Source organism: Onychomys torridus, chromosome 5, assembly GCF_903995425.1.
Source record: "Onychomys torridus chromosome 5, mOncTor1.1, whole genome shotgun sequence".
Taxonomy (NCBI): Eukaryota; Metazoa; Chordata; class Mammalia; order Rodentia; family Cricetidae; genus Onychomys; species Onychomys torridus.
In genome coordinates, this window is record NC_050447.1 from 58,285,985 (window position 1) to 58,305,822 (window position 19,838).

At 36.8% G+C, this 19,838-nt stretch overlaps 1 protein-coding gene across 1 annotated transcript in view; it reads right to left on the bottom strand.

Annotated features, from left to right (window-relative positions):
• Dip2c (disco interacting protein 2 homolog C) overlaps positions 1-19,838 on the bottom strand; it is a 198,359-nt gene that overhangs the window by 155,361 nt on the left and 23,160 nt on the right. Inside the window, exons 5-6 of the mRNA XM_036188870.1 lie at positions 10,706-10,831; positions 7,065-7,274 (exon numbers count right to left, since the gene is read on the bottom strand). Of these exons, the coding sequence (XP_036044763.1) occupies positions 7,065-7,274; positions 10,706-10,831 (336 nt within the window). The remainder of the gene's footprint in view (positions 1-7,064; positions 7,275-10,705; positions 10,832-19,838) is intronic.

Sequence of the window (19,838 nt, forward strand, 5' to 3'; positions counted from 1 at the left end):
TGTAGGCCAATTTAAAATGTGAGTAAATACATGAATGAATACATTAGTGACTATTTCCAGAGAAGACCAAAAACAGGTTCTAACATCAAAGCTGCACTCTGTAATCCTAACCTTAGGACTGGTAGTCCCAAGAGTTAACAATAGAACCCACTCATGAGCTGTATTATAGTTATACTTCAGTCTTTCCATCAATTCTAAAGAAAGACAAAAAGCCTCAAATTTAGTATTAATATGCAGAATACAATAGCTTCATTCACTAATTGAGAATGAATAAAGAATTACTACTTCAAAGGAACCTAAATTTTTATTCTTTGAAAACTTTCAATCCCTAGAGTCCTGTGGATAATTTAACCATAACTGCTCAGTGAAAGAAAAAAACCACAAACAAACAAACAAGCAAACAAAAAAACCAAACTGTGCCCATCTGAGAAGAGGATGCCTATGAGACAGGGCTATCAGACCTACCTAGTCTAGCTGTTTCAGATTACTGGTAGGTTATGGTATAGGCCTCTACAAAACAGTATAAACCAAAATACTTCAAAAACAATGTAGAGGAGATTTGAACAGAGAGGCAAAGCAGATTTCTCTGAAGTCCTGGAATTTAAACTTAAGAGTTGTCCAAACTGTGGGTGAGATTCAGACAAGCCACAAGATTTGCAAGAACACAGGCTGGCCACATCTCCTATTGGTCAAGTGTAAATGCTCCTCTTTAAAACACAACTGCATTAGATATGACCTAGCCCTACATAAAAATTAACTCATGGTGATGGAAAGACAGAAGCACCCTTATGATGTCAAAGCACCTAGCCACTTAACCAATGTCAAAGTACTCTTATGATGTCTTCCAGCCACTGCCTGTTCCAGGAGACTCAGTCAGCTTAAGTGCTCACTGAATCAATACTCTCCCCTTTATAATTAACTGGAAGACAGGACATTCCTCTGTAGTCTCCCCACAGCAGAAATCAAATAAAATGGTCTCTAAGAGTGACACACCAGCAACTGATGCCTCAGCTCAAAGTAACATACTAAGGAAGATTTACCAAGACATGCAAAGTAGGACAGACATAAATACAAATGATATACCTTATTACACCCAAGAAAAGACTGTATTCCTTTAACAGTTATTCAGCAACAGAACAACCATCTTCCAACATTGCTTCTGCTACAGATTGATCTCTCCTGCTTGCTAAATTAACTAATAGTCATTCACAACTGCTCTTAAAATTTGAATCATCTATAAAACAAACCAAGAGGAGGTTAGATTAGAAAAGGCTACTGTGTTTCTATATTCAAGGATCTGAGAGCCAAGGTTGACTTTTACTGATTATACAGTTCCCCATATGTTCTCCTTCATATTTGTGATATAGAAATTCCAGAAAGGTGTGATATGAAAATTAAGGCTAGGGCTATTATTATTATTCCTCAATGTAGCGCAGAAATCCAATGACAAAGTACCCTGAGATTATACAACCATATAGGAACTGCTGCCAAGGACTCCCTGAGCATAGACTAGATTAGGGGATCCTCTTTGTTTTTTGTTCTGTGTGAAGTCACAAGAAAGAATCTGAAAGACTCATGAGCAAAAAGTGTGAATGAATGTGTTACTACTTTCTAAATCAAATGCATTTAAAAACATAGAAAAATAGATGTCAGTGACTAGATATAATTTTATCTTGTGTACCAATGAGGCATTCTTAAAAATTTGAATAACATTCAAATTTTTCCCCCAGAGTGGAATGTGAAGAGGATGAAGGGTTAGTATACTTTTGAAGCCAAAGAAGTATTATTTGGATTTTAATAAGTCAAAGTAAAATGTATTTTGAAAAATCACATCATAGAATCATTTCTAGTCCAAATTCATGTTTTAACTATCCTGATGGGACAATGGAGGACTGGATACATAACACTGGCCACCTTTGATCATATTTTTCAAATTGCTTTCGGAGTAAAATTGATCATATTTTTCAAATTGCTTTCGGAGTAAAATTGTTTAAAATTCCAAAATGTGGATTGACAAAACTATGAGTAGTTGTTACCTGGCCCCTGATTTTAGAAATATTATCATATAGATGTGTCTTTGTGTTTGTAGCTTCTTTTGTAATTGAGGTACCATGTTCAGAAACTGGCAAGAGTATAAGGTACAGAGCCTAAAATATTTACATCTGTCCCTTTATAACAAAAATTTGCTGAGCTGCTCTAAAATTATAATACTCTAACTTCAATACCACCCTAGTTGAGAGGAATGGGACAACAGGGGGATCCTAGCCCTTAACAGCCAGGCTGTGGCAACATCACCAATTTCAGCATATATGTGCTATTTTAAGGGAATAATGTTTGAAAAGTACAAATATTAGGATGATTACAGATAAATAAACAAGAGTAATTTATAATAGTGGCTATTCAAACTCTCTGAATAAATTTCCCAATAAAGCAGACTCCACAATCAAAGCATCCAACTGCCAAGCACTTACTCATTATGTAATAATGCATCTCTGGGGTTGATAAAGATTTTTGTAAGTTCATTTTTAATGGTTTTTCATTTATTTATGTTTATATTCACATATACTAGTGTGCAACTTATGTAGAAGTGCACATATGAAGGGACAGAAGTTGATACTGGGTATCTTTTGTCCATTGATTTAACCTTATTTTTTGGGACAGGGTCTGTGATAGCTATTCTTGGTTGTCAAACTGACTACATCTGTAATTAACAAAAATCCAAGTGGCTGGGTACACCTGTGAAGAATTTTTCTTAATTAAATCATTTGAAATAGGAAAGACCCACCACCTTTAATCCAGATCCTTTGGAGGAGGGAAAATCCACCTTTAATTTGAGTAACAGCTTATGGTGGCAGGACTATATAAAGGAGGTAGAAGAAAGAAGTTTTTGTTCTTTGCCTGCTAGCTCTCAATCTCACTAGCAAGTTCATTCCTTCACTAGCATTAGGGTCTACTTCTTCAAGATTCCAATGTATAAACACCAACTGAGACATCTAGTCTTGTGGAGTGAACAACTACTAGATTCTTAGACTTTTGAGTGTCAGACAGCCATTGCTGGACTATCTGAAACACAACCTGTAAGCCATTCTAATAAATCCAATATGTGTACATGTGTACAGACATCCACACACTTTCATTCTATAAGTTTTGTTCCTCTAGAGAACCTTGACTAATACAGAGTCTCTTTTGGAATCAGAAACTCACCAATTGCCCATACTGGCTGGTCAGTGAGCTCCAGGAATCTATTTCTGACTCACTAGGATATGGATTATAGACAGAGGTTACCAGACCCTGCTTTATTACATAGTTGCTGGAGATACAGACTCAGGTCCTGATGCTTGCATAGCAAGCACTTACCAACTGAAATATCTCCCCAGCTCAATCTCTTATCTTCATAGCAGAAATGGATACAAGAATTTTTATGAGAATTCAGTAATAAAAAAAAGTATATACTGAACGTAGCATTCATGTCAACTGAATTCTAAAACATTCTGGGAAAATCAATAACTTTTATAATGATTGGGTTAATAAAAATGTACTCTCAACATACTCTGTGACAATGTTGTCAGATGAAGGCATTATCAAAATATTACAAAGGCTTAAAACAAGTTCATGTGAAAGTCTAATTTCTTAAATATGTATGTAGTCTGCTTTTGAATGTACATCATAGTACTCTCTATTTTGCTTTGTTTTTAGTTCTTACTCTATGACGATATTAATATAGTATGTGTTCAATTTCCCTAGTTATGTTATCTAAATAACTCCTATATTTTACTCAACATTTTATCAAATATAAATCTTGGAGCTTAAAATCATTCAATTAAATATACTGGCTAGTCTAAGTTACATTTCTCAATTTCTCATTCTGATAAAATTTTATAGAACATTACCTCTTCATTTCTAACTAAGGTTCTTTCTTTATTTTGTGGTATTTAGGATTGAACTAAAGTCACAAAAAGAGAACACTGAGCTATAAAGCCCAATCATAAGGTACTTAATAAATAATTTCCAATAATTACCATGAGTGATCCAGAGTCATTCTAGGGCTGGGATGTGCCTCAGTGGTACAGAGCTTGGATAGTATGTGCAGGCCCTAGGTTTCATGTCCAGAAAAGAAGTTGCACTGGTTATAGTAATGAACAGAAGGCCAGCAAGTCACCCAATGGATTATTCTGCCAGTAATGTAGGAAGTCAGAACATCAGGTCTGACTCCTTGTATTAGGAGTCTAAACAGTGTCAAGTTTGAGGCTTTGCTGACAGGATCCTCAGTTGAAGAGTAACAAGTATATCTTGCAATATACATAGCAAGTACCACATGAGAAAGTAAAAATGATTACCCAGAATAGAATTTTTCATCCTATAGCAAGCCATCCTGGTTTACCAAAATTCATTGGAGATGTCTTAGGTGTGTGCTCAATGAAATTTGCAGAAAAAATACACAAGGACTGGAGATTTTTGCTTTAACAAAAGAAGAGAAGAGTGCCCATTTCGAGAATGACTGTGTGCTTGTTATCTCTTGGCTTTTTTTTTTGGTTGTTGTTGTTTATATACAAAGAAGTCTCTACAGGCTACACATTAAGCAACTTGCCCAAAGGGATCAAACCTGATTTTGGAGTTTATTTTGTCTTGTGCTTTGTCAAACATGCATATGTAGGCACACACTCATGCTATTTTCTTTTTCTTTTCTTTTCTTTTTTTTTTTTTTTTAAGATTTATTTGTTTATCTATTATGTATACAGCATGTATGACTGCAGGCCAGAAGAGGGCACCAGATCACATTACAGATGATTGTGAGCCACCATGTGGTTTCTGGGAATTGAACTCAGGACCTCTGGAAGAGCAGTCAGTGCTCTTAACCTATGAGCCATCTCTCCAGCCCCGCTATTTTCTTTCTTGTTCCCAAGCTTTTGATGATCTCAGCAAAAGGTCAAGTGCTGCCAACTTTGACGAGGTTTTTTTTTTTTTTTTTTGATCTCTGAAATGAAGTTTTCTAATTCTCATCAGGTTCTCATTAGCTTGCCTTTGCCTAAAAAATGCCAGTTGCCATAGATAAGTCCCAGATATTCTAGGAACTTATCCTTGTGCCAAATGATAAATTACTGAAATGTCACACACTCAGGAGTTATATTTAGGTCACATTGAGCCTTGGTGTATATGAGTAATGCAACCTTTTATAGTTTGGATAAATTTAATTCTGCATGCTATAATTTCCTCCAGTATTCCAAGTGTAAATTCACAAAAGAAAAGCCAAAGGCAGTGATTAATTTGTTCAGAAATATGTGGTCCTCTTAGTAAGATTCTGAGAACCTTCTTAAAAGAACAAAAGCAGAGAATATAATCACTTCCATGTGACAATTGGTGGGTAACCTCTCTGCTCAGATACTATGGACAGCTGACAGCCTCAGCAGCCATCCTAAGCAAAAATGAATTGTGTTGTCTATATTTAATGGTGACATTTATATACAATGTTTAATTTTCTGATATTTCAAATGTAAGTTATTAGGTACACTGACTGGTAATTTTCTTCAAAATGTGTTGAACTGAAGTAATATCACTTTGAAAGGATCATTTCTTGTTTAGAATGTTCCTATATTCTCCTTTTTACTTGCAACAGTTCTGAGAAGAACAAGGGCAAGAAATTATGGTTCACATTTTTTCCCCCTTCACTGAAAAAGTGACTTCAAGATCCTAGTGGTTGTTAATGGGAGAACTTAAAGTAGATGCTGCTCTTCAGGCAATGGACCAAACAAACGCATTTGGATATAAAAAGGTCAATGCTTTTAACTTTGTTCACTGAGTTCAAATGGGGTGAAGCCTAAAGTGTGAGTATGAAATGACTTTGCCTGCCCATCAAGTACTTAAAGAGCCACATTCTGGGTATCTGAGCTGACTATGCCATGTTTAACTTATTCATTCCACTTCCTGTTTCCTGATATGGAAAAGTATTGCAGGTGTGACTTGGGAGGACTGCATCTGTATCTCACTCATACTCTCAGTATAGATAACAGTGTAAACATGCAACTGCCTCCAAGTACCTGGCTGTTTATTTGGCAGCACCATGATGGAGAGACCATACTAGATCTTATTCAAGCAATTTACCTTGTGAAAACCTCTTACCATTGAATTGTTTGAGCATCTTAAGCCACAGAAAACAGATGAGAACAGAGATCTAGATACCCTACTTCTGCCCTGAGAGTGAGGACTAGACTGGGGCACAGTAAGTAACAAGCATATGGACCAGAATGATAGTGTCATCTATACATTTCATACAAGTAACTACTCATCTAACTTTTCCCCTAATTATTGCTTACCTCTTTTCCTAAACTATTTTCATATGCCCCACGGTCATGTTTCTGACCTTGTAGGTTTAAGATTTTTATTTTTCATTATGTATATGAATCTGGGGGATAGACACATATGAGTATAGCTGCCTGTGGAGGTCAGAAGAAGCTGCTGGATCCCCTAGAGTTGAAGTTACAGGGAGTTGTGAACAGTTCAATGTGCTGGCAACAAAACTCAGGTCCTCTGCAAGAGTAATGTGTGCTTTTAACTGCTGGATCATTTTTCTAGCCCATCTTCTACTTTTTCTAATCTACACAGCCTTCTTCATTCTAGAGCCCACATACAGAATAGTATGGCGTACCTAAATAATCTGAATGCCTTTGTCAGAAAGCATTACATCCTTCAAGTTCCTCAAATGACCACCTAAGTAAAAGCAACTGTACTTTATAATCTGTATCTATACCAGCACCATAATTTCACTGGGTAGCATATTTAGCACAAAACACAAACATGTAAGTAGATGTGGCTGCAAGATTTCCTAGTGAATAAGAATACATTCGAAGACCACACAAAGCTGGCAGAATTCTTGCTACAAGAGGCTGAGACTTTTAGAAATGTTTAGTCCAATGCAGTAACCTAGGTGTCCAATAGATCCTATAACCAGAGCATTCTTAGAGAAAAAACCAACACTCAGTACTAACTCAGGTTAATGACAAGAGCAAACCAGACAACAGCAAAGGCAAAGGCCCACAAGTCCTCCAGGCTATGTGCATCTCACTCACCTATGTGTGTCTGGGCCATGACGTCTGCCAGTCGGTGTGCTGCCCCACTGCCCCCACTCTGAGTGGAGGAGGAGGAGGTGGTTGATGTAGTAGAGCCGTGAATGGCCTGGCTGATCCAATGCTCCATGTTGATGCTGCCCTGGCTAGAGGTCGGGGTTCCCTGGGAATCACCTTGCACTGAGCCTTCATCTTCTGAACCAGAAGAGGTATCTGTTTTCAAGAAGAGAATTGATTTGTTAAACAGTGCAACAAAGATGATCCTCAATCTCACTGCCTTTCTACACACTGCCAAAAGATTCACTTCAGATCATATAATAACTGCCCAGTGACTTTTGGCTTGAAACATTGTTGAAAAGTTATTCCACTCTTCAAATAATGCAACTTTTATATATAGTAAGTTTCATAACTAAAATACCATAAGTATGCGATAGGACATTTATCTGGACATAAAATACTAGACAGAGATACTTATTTTCTCAAGAGTAACTGTTTAGGAAGAAGCCAGTATCTTCTTTTTCACATCCACTAAGTTATAGGATGTAACACAATTTTCTAAGACATGCTTGAGCTGCTTCCACATGCTTACAAATAGGTTTGCTGTGATTCCTTGGAAGTTCAAAATACTTTTCTTGTGTGACTTATTTTTAGGCTTACTATGAGTATAACATACCTAAGAGGCTCCTCAGACTTTGAGCTTTTGATGAAGAAATGGCATCTAAAGAAGAAGCCATTTTAAAGTATACATACCCTACCTCCTTCTCCAATAACCTATCTACTTTGTGATCTCTGCCTCTTCCTCTAGTGCTCACTGCATACTTTCATAAGATCACATTTTATGTTCAATGAAAGTCTATTCACCTTTAAAGCATTCATTTATTACAAAATGTTTTCACATTTATTTGGTTTATCTTTCTATCTGAAACAAACTGAGATAACCTAAGGAAAATGTACATTATTCATGAAAATTAATAGATATATTTTCATTCAATGAGAGATCAGTTAGCAGCCAAGGGTTAGTAATGAATGACTGTAGTGTTTGTTATCTAACCAACAGTGTAAGAATGACTTAGGATCTCACCTAGAGGGGAGTTACGTGAAATAAAAGGAAACAAGAAGGCTCAGAAATAGCTCTGAAATATGTAAGAGGAAAGAGCAGAAACAGCATCATTAAGAATAGCTACACCAATTTATCATAACCCACACTCTCTACATTTTTGTTAGAATATGTTAGAAAAATAAGAATATTAGAAAGTTTCTCTCCTACTTTGCATTTTAGCATATAATTTATATACAGTACTATTTATATAAAGTGAAGCTTAAATATTTTATCTATATTTATTCTTAAGACTTTGAGAGGTGTTTAAATTCATATATTAATACCATGTATAAGCTTCTCCCCAGATGTTCTTCATATGTCCCTTTCTAGTCAATATTTCATTTCTTACTTACTCCATTCCACCTTTCAATATAAAACTATAGGATAAAGACACAAAATCCTCCAGAATATATTAGTTAACTAAACAAGCAACATACAAGACAGTTGATACACTATGACCAAGTGGCTAGAATTAGAAAAACTAAAAGCCACAATTAAAGTTCATGTTAACATTTACAAGTGAATTAATGTTACTAATACACTAAAATAATGGCAAAATGTGACATCCTCTAAGACCACAAAAGTATTTGATGACATCTCAGGATGAAAACATTCAACAAACTAGGAATATAAGGAAAATTTCCTTAAACTGTTAAAAGTCCATCAGTAAAAATCCACAGCTAGGACTACATCTAATAGTAAACAACTAAAAGCATTCCTCCTAAGGCTGAAAATGAGGCAAGAAAAATCTTTCTTTCAACTTCTAGTCAACCTTATCTAAAAGGTTATGGTCAGTGAAACAAACTAATAAAACTAAGTTACAAACACCCAGATTTTTTTTTTAAATGTCTCTATTCACAGATGATGTAATCTTATAGGTGGGAAGCTAGTACAAATACTCCAAAATTCTCAATTACTGAAAAATGGGCTTATAGGCTCTTTGGGTACAATGATTTAGTGCCACGAGAAGGTTATTTCCCTCTGGTGTTTTCCCAGGACCTTCTTAGTTCCTGTGGGAATATGCTGTTATAAAAAGTGAGACTAGTCAAGTTCCTTGGGATATCTCCTTCCCATGGGATATCTCCTTCTTACACTCACTCTACCATCTACCATACTTTGGCATAGCTAGAAAGCCCTCACCACAGGCAAGCAGATACCATGCTTCTTAACTTCCCTAACTGTGACTTATATCAGCCTTTTAAAATATTTTTAAATAAAGCATACAGCAACAAGTATTTCACTAGTCACATAAAACATACTAACATGGCAGAGGGAAAGTAAATAAGCCACTACTTCTAACCATTTTAGATGAAGGGTTAGTAAATCTGTGGACCAAATCATACCTATTGCCTGTTTTGTGAACTTTTACTGGGATACAGTACTTCCATCCATTGGCACACAACAATGGCTGCTTTTACACTACAACAGCATAGTTGAGAAGCTGAGAAAGCCTACAGAAGCTAAAATACTGTCTCACAATCCACAGGTAAAGCCTAGTGACTCCTGTTTCAGATCACCATCTGAATTGATTGACCAATTTACTTGGATTCTTCCACAATAATATAGGATATTAGTATTATAAAGATTTAAGGATATATGTGTGTATACACACACACACACACACACACACACACACACACACACATACATCTGTCTAGCAGAAGAGCTATATAACTTCAATTATAACTAAAAGGTATAATATTTTCTATATGGATAAATAATGGAGTAAAATTTTGTAAGGCTTTAAGTAATCATAGTTGAGTCTTGATAATACATAATGATGTTAAAATTTCCCTTCCAAATTAAACTCAAATACTATTTTTAGAGTTTGGTTCATGAAATTGTTCCCTCCTGGGTAGACACCTGAAGGACTCTGTGTCAACATACTACAGATACTTTGTACATCCTTGTTTATTGTAGCAGAAGTCCCAATTGCCAGATTACAGTTCCAACTTATATGCCCATCAATAAATGAATGAATAAAATGTGGTTAGATATACACAATAGACTTCTTTCTATTCAGCTGCATTAAGGAATAAAATAATGACATCTAGAAGAAAACAGTCAGAGAAGGAAAGTTCATTATGTTAAGGGAAATAAACCAAACAACTAAAGGAGGGACACTGCAGGTTCCCATTCATATACAGAATCTAGAGGTGTGTGTGTGTGTGTGTGTGTGTGTGTGTGTGTGTAGGACATAACAGCAGAAAAAGAACTATAGAGGAGAAGATAAGAACTAAAGTAGGAAGAATAAGAAAGTAATGGGATATGTGTGACATAAAAGGGAAAGAGTGACAAAATGAGGAATGAATGGGATAAAATGAGAGGCAGAAGGGGATCGCAGAGGGGGATCAGAAGGACTCTGAGGAGGAGGAGGAGTAATAGCAATGTAATGTGAAGATGCTTCAATGAGACCCATTATTTTGTATTCTGACTTTTAAAAAGTTTCTTTTAAAAGACTGCTGTTGCTGAGACAGTTATCAATTAATTCTAAGGCACACAAAACACTCATTTAAGAAGCAGAAACATTGAAGGTGTTGCTCACCTGGGGGTGTGTAGGCATCCATGGATGTCTGTACAACCAGGGATCTTCGTTTGGAAGGCATGGGCACTGCCATCTTCCTTTCTTTGTGTTTAGCAAGAGCTGCCTGGACAGCTTCTGTATGAACATCTGAAACCAAGACAGAGCCCAATTATTCCGCCATTCAGACCAACCCTCTCTGTCCCTGTGGTACTAGAAGCTCACTTGGTGATAGGAGATGTCTACTCAGGGCTTTGTCTCCCCTGTTATTTGGTGATTCCATTTAGACTTTTTTCACATATATACATATTTTAAGAAGCTTCTATGGTATTAGGTTACATTTGACTCCTCAAATGGCCCTTAGTTGTATCTGTCTCTCCCCATATTACCTCCCTCACTCCTTCTTCCCTCTCCCCTTTGATCGTCCTGTTCCAATCCCGGGTCCCATATTTCCTTACTATCTATTTTATTTCCCCTTTCTATGGAACCCCCACCACCACCCCCACCACCACCACCACCACTACCACCACCTTACACACACACCTAGTCCCTTACTCTACCCCTAACCTTTGGTTATATAGATTGTAGCCTACTTATCGAAGAATTAACAGCTAACACCCATAGTTAAGCAAATATATACCATATTTATCCTCTGGGGCCAGGGTTATCTCACCCAGAATTATGTTTTTTTTTTCCCTAGTTCCTTCTATTTACCAGCAAATTTCACAATTTCATTTTTTTTAACAGCTGAACATTATTCTATCCTGTAAATGTAGCACATCTTCTTTATCCATTCTTGTGTTGACACGACATATTGGCTGTTCCCCATTTCTAGCTATTATAAATAGAGCAGCAATGGAACAAGACTGACAGTAAGTGTCTGTAGCAGGATGCAGAATCCTTTGGGGACATGCCTGTCTTAGTTGCTGTTCTATTGCTATGAAGAGACAACATGACCACTACAACTCTTATAAGAGAATACATTTAACTTGAAGGCTTGCTTACACTTTCAGTGGCTTAATCCATTAGCATCAAGGCAGGGAGCATGGCAGCAGGCATGGCAGGCATGGTGGAGAGAGAGAGAGAGAGAGAGAGAGAGAGAGAGAGAGAGAGAGAGAGAGAGACCGAGCACAAGAGAGCGAGCAGGAAAGCCTAGGTCTGGCATGTGCCCTTGAAAACTCAAAGCCCACCGGCCTAGTGATACACTTGCTCCAACATGGCCACACCTCCTAATCCTTCTAAAGCTACCAATGAGTTCCACTCCAGGGTGACTAAGCATTTAAATAAATGAGCCTATGGGGCCATTCTTATTCAAACCACCACAATACCCAAGGTGGTATAGCTGGATCTTGAGGTAAATCTATTCCCTGATTCCTGAGCAATAACCACAGTGCTCTCCATAGTAGCTGTACAAGCTCGTAAACTCACCAGCAATGGATGAGTGTTACCTTTACTGTACATCCTCAATAGCATGAGCTCTCATTTATTTTATCGATCTTGGCATTTCTGACTAGTGTCAGATGAAATCTCAAAGTAGTTTTGATTTTCATTTCCCTGATGACTAAGTATGTTGAACATTTCTTTAAGTGCTTCTCAGCCATTTGTATTTCCTCTTTTGACAATTCTCTCTCTCTCTCTCTCTCTCTCTCTCTCTCTCTCTGTGTGTGTGTGTGTGTGTGTGTGTGTTTGTTTGTTTTGTAATTGGATTATTTGGATTTTTTTTGTATTTGAGTTCTTTAAATATTTCAGCTATTAGTCCTCAATCAAATGTGGAGTTGATTAAAAAAAAAACTTTTCCAATTTTGTAGGCTGATACTTTATCTGAATGATGGTATACTTGCATTAAAGAAGCTTTTCAGTTTCAAGAGGACCCGTTTATTAATTGTTGACTTTAGTGACTTCAGTATGGGTATTCTCTTCAGGAAGTCGTCTCCTGTGCCAGTGAGTTCAAGGGTATTCTCCAACTTTCCCTACTATCAGATGTAATGTGTCTGGTTTTATGTTAAGGTCTTCGATCCATTGGGCTTGAGTTTTGTGCATCCAGAAATCCAGATTGACCAGCATAATATGTTGAAGATGTCTTTTTTCCAGTGTATATTTCTCGCTTTTTTAATTAAAAAAAAATCAGGTGTCCATAGGTTTGTGTATTTATGTCTGGGTCTTCAATTCAATTCCATTGATCAACATGTCTGTTTTGATGAGAATAGCATGCTGTTTTTATTATTATAATTCTGTGGTACAAATTGAGATTGGGGATGCTGTTATCTCCAGCAGTACTTTTATTATTTAGAATTGTTTTTAGCTATCGTGTGTGTGTGTGTGTGTGTGTGTGTGTGTGTGTGTGTGTGTGTGTTTCCATATGAAGATGAAAACTGTCCTTTCAAGTTGGAATTTTGACAGGGATTGTATTGAATCTGAAGATTGCTTTGGTAGGATGGCCAATTTTATTGTATTAACCCTACCATCCTATGAGCATGGGAAATCTTTCCATTTTCTAGTTAGTATCTTCTTCAGGGACTTGAAGTTTTTATCATACAAGTCTTTAACATATTTGGTTAGAGTTACCACAAGATACCTTTTTTAAGACTCCTGTGAAAGATATAGTTTCCCTGTTTCATTCTCAATCTGTCATACAGGAAGACTATGGACTTGTGTGTTTTTATCCTGTTATTTTGTAAAAATGTTTATCAGCTGTAGGGGTTTCCTGGTGCAATTTTGGGGGTCATTTATGTATACAATTATATCATCTGTAAATAAAGCTATTTTGACTTCTTCCTTTCCTATTTGTATCTCCTTGATCTCCTTCAGTTGTCTTATTGCTATAGCTAAAACTTCAAGTACTATAGTGAATAGGTATGGAGAAAGTGAACAACCTTGTCTAGTTCCTGATTTTAGTGGAAATACTTTGAGTTTCTCTCCATTTAGGTTGATGTTGGCTGTAAGCTTTGCATGTTACAGCTTTCTAACTGAGATGAGACAGTCAAGAGACAACCAAATAGGGTAGAGAACTAATGGAAAATGTAACCCAGAGGCACAGAGTGGCTACTCTGAATTGTGAGGCCAGAGAAGTACTTCTGAAGAGTATAATTGAACAGGATTATTTCTAAAGCATAGAAGAATACTGAGATTCTAGGCACCAAACTGTACGCAAAATATGTTGGTTGAGAGAATGAAAACCAGAGGCCAAGGAAGCTGCAAACATACTGGAATTGCAGACAGTGTACATCCTTTCTAAGTAGGACAGAAAACAGATGATTTTAAGCAGGCAAAAGATGTGATTGGTGTATGTGTGTGTGTGTGTGTGTGTGTGTGTGTGTGTGAGAGAGAGAGAGAGAGAGAGAGAGAGAGAGAGAGAGGCAGAGAGGCAGAGAGACAGAGAGAGACAGAGACAAAGAGAGACAGAGACAGAGAGAGAGAGACGAGGAGAGGAGAGGAGAGGACAGGAGAGGAGAGGAGAGGAGAGGAGAGGAGAGGAGAGGAGAGGAGAGGAGAGGAGAGGAGAAGGGAGATATCTTTCTGGAATGTACATAGAAGACTGTAAGAAAAAATGAGACCATTTCCAGAGAATAAGACCTCTTATTCCCATTGAAGCAGGGAGCAAACAGGTTATGAAACTTAAGAACTATTATCTGAAGTCAGGAGTGACTAACTCTAAGGATGCTACCACCCATCTGCTACCACCTCCCCAATGATTTAGTCATTAACTTGCAGGACAGGATCTTTACATCTTTCCCCAAACTCCACATAGGCAATTCAACTTTCTGTTGGAGTAGGGCTGAGTCAATTACAGCCTCAAACTCTTCTTGCAAATTATTTCATTGGCACACAGCTACACTGATTATCCATAGTCTATTGCAGTGGTTCTCGACCTTCCTAACCCTTTACTACAGTTTCTCAGGTGGTGACTCCCAACCACAAAATTATTGCTACTTCATAACTTTCATTTTGTTACTGAGCTATGTTTCAGTCCCCAAAACCATCAGAAATATGGCTATTATGATGGTTGCAACTCAAAGGTTGAGAACTTCTGGCTACTCCACACCACAGAGGGACACCATGATGTTCCAGAAATCCCCAAGCATTTGCTATCTTATGCTTTAGAGAAAACATTTGCTGATCTCCTGTTAAGGCTACTAAATGACATGCATAATTAACTTATTATACTGCTTAATCTTTTTTTCAGCCTTTGTGTGAACTGTTTTCTCATCAACTAGACTCAGTACCATGAGATAATCTAGTTTTCTAGTTATTTTTTTTTATGTTATCTGAACAAAAGCCAGTAAACAGAAGACCGTGGATTCATGATTTATCTGAAGTTTTCAAAGAAGGTCAGATGTTATGAATTATCTTCAAATCCCAACATGTTCAATTTTATATATCTTTCTTTTAAAACTTTTTGGTGGTAAACTGAAATTTGGAGAAAATCCTCAAAGGCAACAAGAGAACTCCTATGTGATTTTATCCTGATTGAGCAACTATTTACACTTTCTCCTAAGAATTTTTCCTTTCCTCTTTTTGCATCACCGATCACTTCAGAACTGTATGAAAGTAAGCTGTAGAAGATATATCATTTATACCTAAATATTTCTGTTTATTTCCCTAAAACAAGGATTTTCTTTTACAGAACAATTAGTTCTCTAAAAATCTGGAAATTTAACAATGACATATTACTAATTAATCCAACAACTATGTCCAAATGTGGTCAATCAACATAGTAATTTTCTTTGTATGTATTTGGTCTTCCTAATATATGATCTATCCCATGATAATAGACTGGATTTTTCACATTACTTTTATTCTCTTTTAATCTGGAGGTTTCTCAGATTCCATTTGCTACAAGATTCTACAAGATGGACATTTTAAAGATGGAAGACCACTTTCTTCACAGCTTGAACTGTTTCTTATGATTGGATTTAGAACTGTTTCATTATGATTGCATTTAGATTAAGTTTGCCAACGGCGACATTAAAGACTAATTCAGATCAGTAGGTGAATGTTGACATTGGTTACTTTGTACAGTGGTGTCTATCAAATTCTTCCAGAGAAAAGATCCTGCTTCCTACTGCAAATAAGAAATAATTCAGAGGTGATTGAACAGGTCTAACAATCTCAACTACTCAGGAGTGAAGGCAGAAGGATCACAAGTTGAACATCTGCCTGAGCTCTACACTGAACTCAAAACTAATCTGAGAAGCTTAGCATGATTCCAAGTCAAATAAAAGGTAAAAAGAGGACTGATGATATAGCCCAGTGGTAGAACAATTACTTGCATGAGAGACACTGGGTTCAATTCCCAGTATGACCTCACCCTACTGGCAAAGTAATCCACAAAGAGATTCTTTGAAACTGTGGATACATTTAAAAGAAAGAAAAAAAAAGCAATTGCTCAACTTCTCTACCTAACTGGGCAAAAGAAATATATAAAACAAAACAAATTAACCATGATTTAAAGATATGTTTCTTTCTCTGCTGAATTTGATTTTAGTTATTGCTGCTGTCAAAGCTCTCAGACAAGCCTGGGTGAAGTTCTACACTACATATATAACAATATTTATATATAAGTATTACTTATTTTAAAAACTATTTTAAAGATTTCTGAGAAGGGAATATTTTACTGACAAAAGTGATTATGTAGGTTAGTCCAGGCTAAGGAGTAAAAAAGTCAAACAGTTCTTATGAAATAAAAGACTGTTACAATTGGAAAATCTGAGAACACTACATCACTACAAAATGCCAATGCATCAAGGAGGGGTTAAATGGCTCTTGTGGAAATGATGGGTGAGGATTGGTATGAATCATCACAATCATTAAGTAGTGACTCTGATAAACTCAAATGTTTTAAAATCTTGAAGTTTGCTCCATGCAGCATTAAGTTACTCCTATTAAATATGTTACTTGAGCAATAAGGAAAACAATCATTTGATTACACAAGGAAAGTATACCCTACATTATTATGGATTTTTTCATAAAAGATTAAAACAGTTTCCTACACAGTTTTACTAAATTATTCCTATGCAATCAAAAGAAAACAATTTTTTAAAAAAAAGGATATTTCAAGTCACAAGGAAAGCAGCATCCCTTTCTTAGGGAATGTTCTCCATAATAAATATGAGATGGAGGAGTTCACTTACAGCTGAGCTACAGGGATCCAGTAACACAAACAAGAAATACATATCGTAGCAGTCATAATAAGGACAGATTGTTGACTTACTAGCCAAGTCAAGCAACATATAAATCTAATTAAGTAACTAAAATTTAAAAATCTGTTTTTAAAGCCTGCTGGATGAGTCAGTGAATAAAGGTATCTACCACCAATCCTAAGCCTGAGATTGATACTCAGGACCTACATGGAAGAAGGCAAGAAGCTACTCCCACAAATTGTCTTTGGCTTCTACATGTATGCCATTAAATGCCTATACACATGTACACAAAATAAATCCACTGGACTGTATACATTAAAATATTTTCAATAACAGCAAGTCTAAATTGTACTTTAACCTTAAAGTATCACATTGGTTTAAAACATCTAAAAGAACACTCTGATGATTTCATAAATTATATTGTGAATAATAATTGTAAGGGAAATGATAGTATCTCTTCCTCAAACTGACTCCTGTAGACCCCTGCAACAGCACATGAGCCCCATCCAAATATGGCAAAAAAAAAAAAAAAAAAGGTAGCAAAGAGTTAACTTCTAAAGCTGGAGAAGCCTCTTGAGCCTGCATCTTCGTTGTGGCTCACAATATTCTGTGCAAAGATAAGTAAGAATGTCTGAGACAGAATTTTCCTTCATGCATTAAGATGATCCAGTGCAGAATAATCTAAATCAAACCTCAACTACTCAAACCAAACAGGAGTGTTTGACTGCTAACATCTTAGAAAAGTGGTCAGCCAGATGAGAAAATAGACCTCTGAGGAAAGATGGATTTAAAAAGATTCGTCAGTGAGAGGAGAGACTAAGCCCAGGTCACTGTGTGACTTTCCTTTTGTTCTTATCCACAAAGTTGAGTGTCTAACTCCCAACTAGAAAGGAAACACCCACTCTTTTTTAACTGGGTGTGGCTTCAAAGAATCTGGATTAAAAGGCTGTAGATCTGTGATATTTAATAATGACTGACAACTTGATACGATTTAGACTCACCTTCAAGACAAACTTCAGGTATGTCCGCTAGAAAATTTCTACATTAGATTAAGTGGTATGGAAAGAAGAACCTTGAAATGTGGATGGCATCATTCTATGGGCTTTGTGTGCTGTAGATGAGTCCCAGACTGCATAGAAAGAAGAAAGCTAGCTGAGTGCTGGCATTCATTGCTCTCTGCTTGGCCATGGATACACTGGGACCATTAACCTCTTGTTCCATACCTTCCCAGTCATGATGGATTATATTCCCTCAAACTATAAGCCAAAACAAATCCTTTCTTAAGTTGCTTCTTGTAAGCTATTTTGTGACAGCCACAGGAAAAGTGATGGATGTAATGTCTAACAACCAGAAAGTCAAATCCTGAAGAAGAAAAGGACAAGGCTGAGATCTGGGCTCAGGGCAAATGAGAACTTGATGATGTATGCTCTGTCTCCTGAGGGTGTGAGAACCAAGGGATCACAGGATGTCCCCAAAACCCCAGCTAGTCTCAGTACCTTGGACACAGGAAGCAAAGAACTGCTTAAACAATTAGATTGGAAAGGGTGGGTATTATCTGAGATATAGGGTGAAACCCCACATAAATTCTAAAAGAGAACATACAATTAAAAACTTTGAGGACAAAATAGGTTGCTACAAAACAGATCTCCCTTTTATTTTCATGAGTCTATGAATGAAATTTACCAACTGTGATGTATTAGAAACCCATTAAAGCACTTGATTAAGTGCTCCACAAAATCTTAATTAAAATGTTCTTGATGCAGTTTTTCCAGCCAAATGAATTAAAAACTAGACGAGAGGGTGTGAAAGGGGAAAAGATAAAAAGAAAAAAATAAACCTCACTCATGTGAAGGTATTTGATCAGATAATGAGGTTCAATTTACACTAAGATGTCATGATGTCTTTCTAATGAGAGTCTGTAATGTATACAAGACCTTAACAGGACCTGCTGAGCACACTAGATAGATAGACCATATCATGAATTCCAATTGAAATTCCATTTGAAATACAAATGGCTACAAAGACAAACCTCACAGGAAAAGACTTAGATCCTAGTGTGCACTATGCTGCAGAAGAGAAATGACTTCCTCTCTTTCTACCTGTCACTATCCGTGAGTACCAAAAGGTGGCCAAAAGCTAGGAAGTGACAGGCTACAATGTCAGGGAAATGGAAAAATGACTTTGGGGTAGATCTCAAGGTGGCCTTAATATAGCACCAAAGCAAAAAATAAAGCTAAGCAGCAAAGTTATAACCTAGGAAGTAGTAAATGAGACCGACATAAAGGAATCCAGGAGGGATAGCTGGACTAAAGTCTCCCACAAAGAATACTGATTTCAAGCTTTTGGTAGCAAGACTGTGGTACTCTGAGAAGAATGTGTCATGCTCTGCAATCCCATCTTTGGGGAGCAAGAGCACATTGCCTAGGTAAGCATCAGGTAACCTATCATTCATGAGTAAGAGAAGTTGGGAGCCCTACAGAAGACACAAGGACAAAGAAGTGAAGTCATTGCTCCTGAACCACATTTTGTTGTCCTCTATGAACAGCTAGCCCAAATCTGTAAAGGGCTCAGATTCACTGTTACTAGAGAACATCATGGAAGTTGTCTTTGGAACTAGGTGACAGAAATTGACAGTTTGCTCCTTCGGTGATATAGGGTCAATCATTCTTGTCTCTAACAGTTTATAGTTTATTCACTTTATTGACTTTCCTTCTATCAATAGCCCCAAAGCACTCAACTATAGATACTATATGATTCAAGGCCAGCTTTACACAGCACTAAATTAGCAGGTCACTATTGTTAGTAAACAATTTGTTAGGAACTTCTTATATTTATAGCATTAAGCACATCATACTAAGAGTCATTTCTTCAGCAGAATTTCATAAAGTACTGGAAATAATAAACACCTTTGCATGACACACAGTGCTTGAGGAAAAGGCACTAGTGTCTCCCTTTCAGCAGGTTTATTAAAAGCTCAGTAATACAACAAAATGTTGGGTAACTCTGGCTCATTTGTC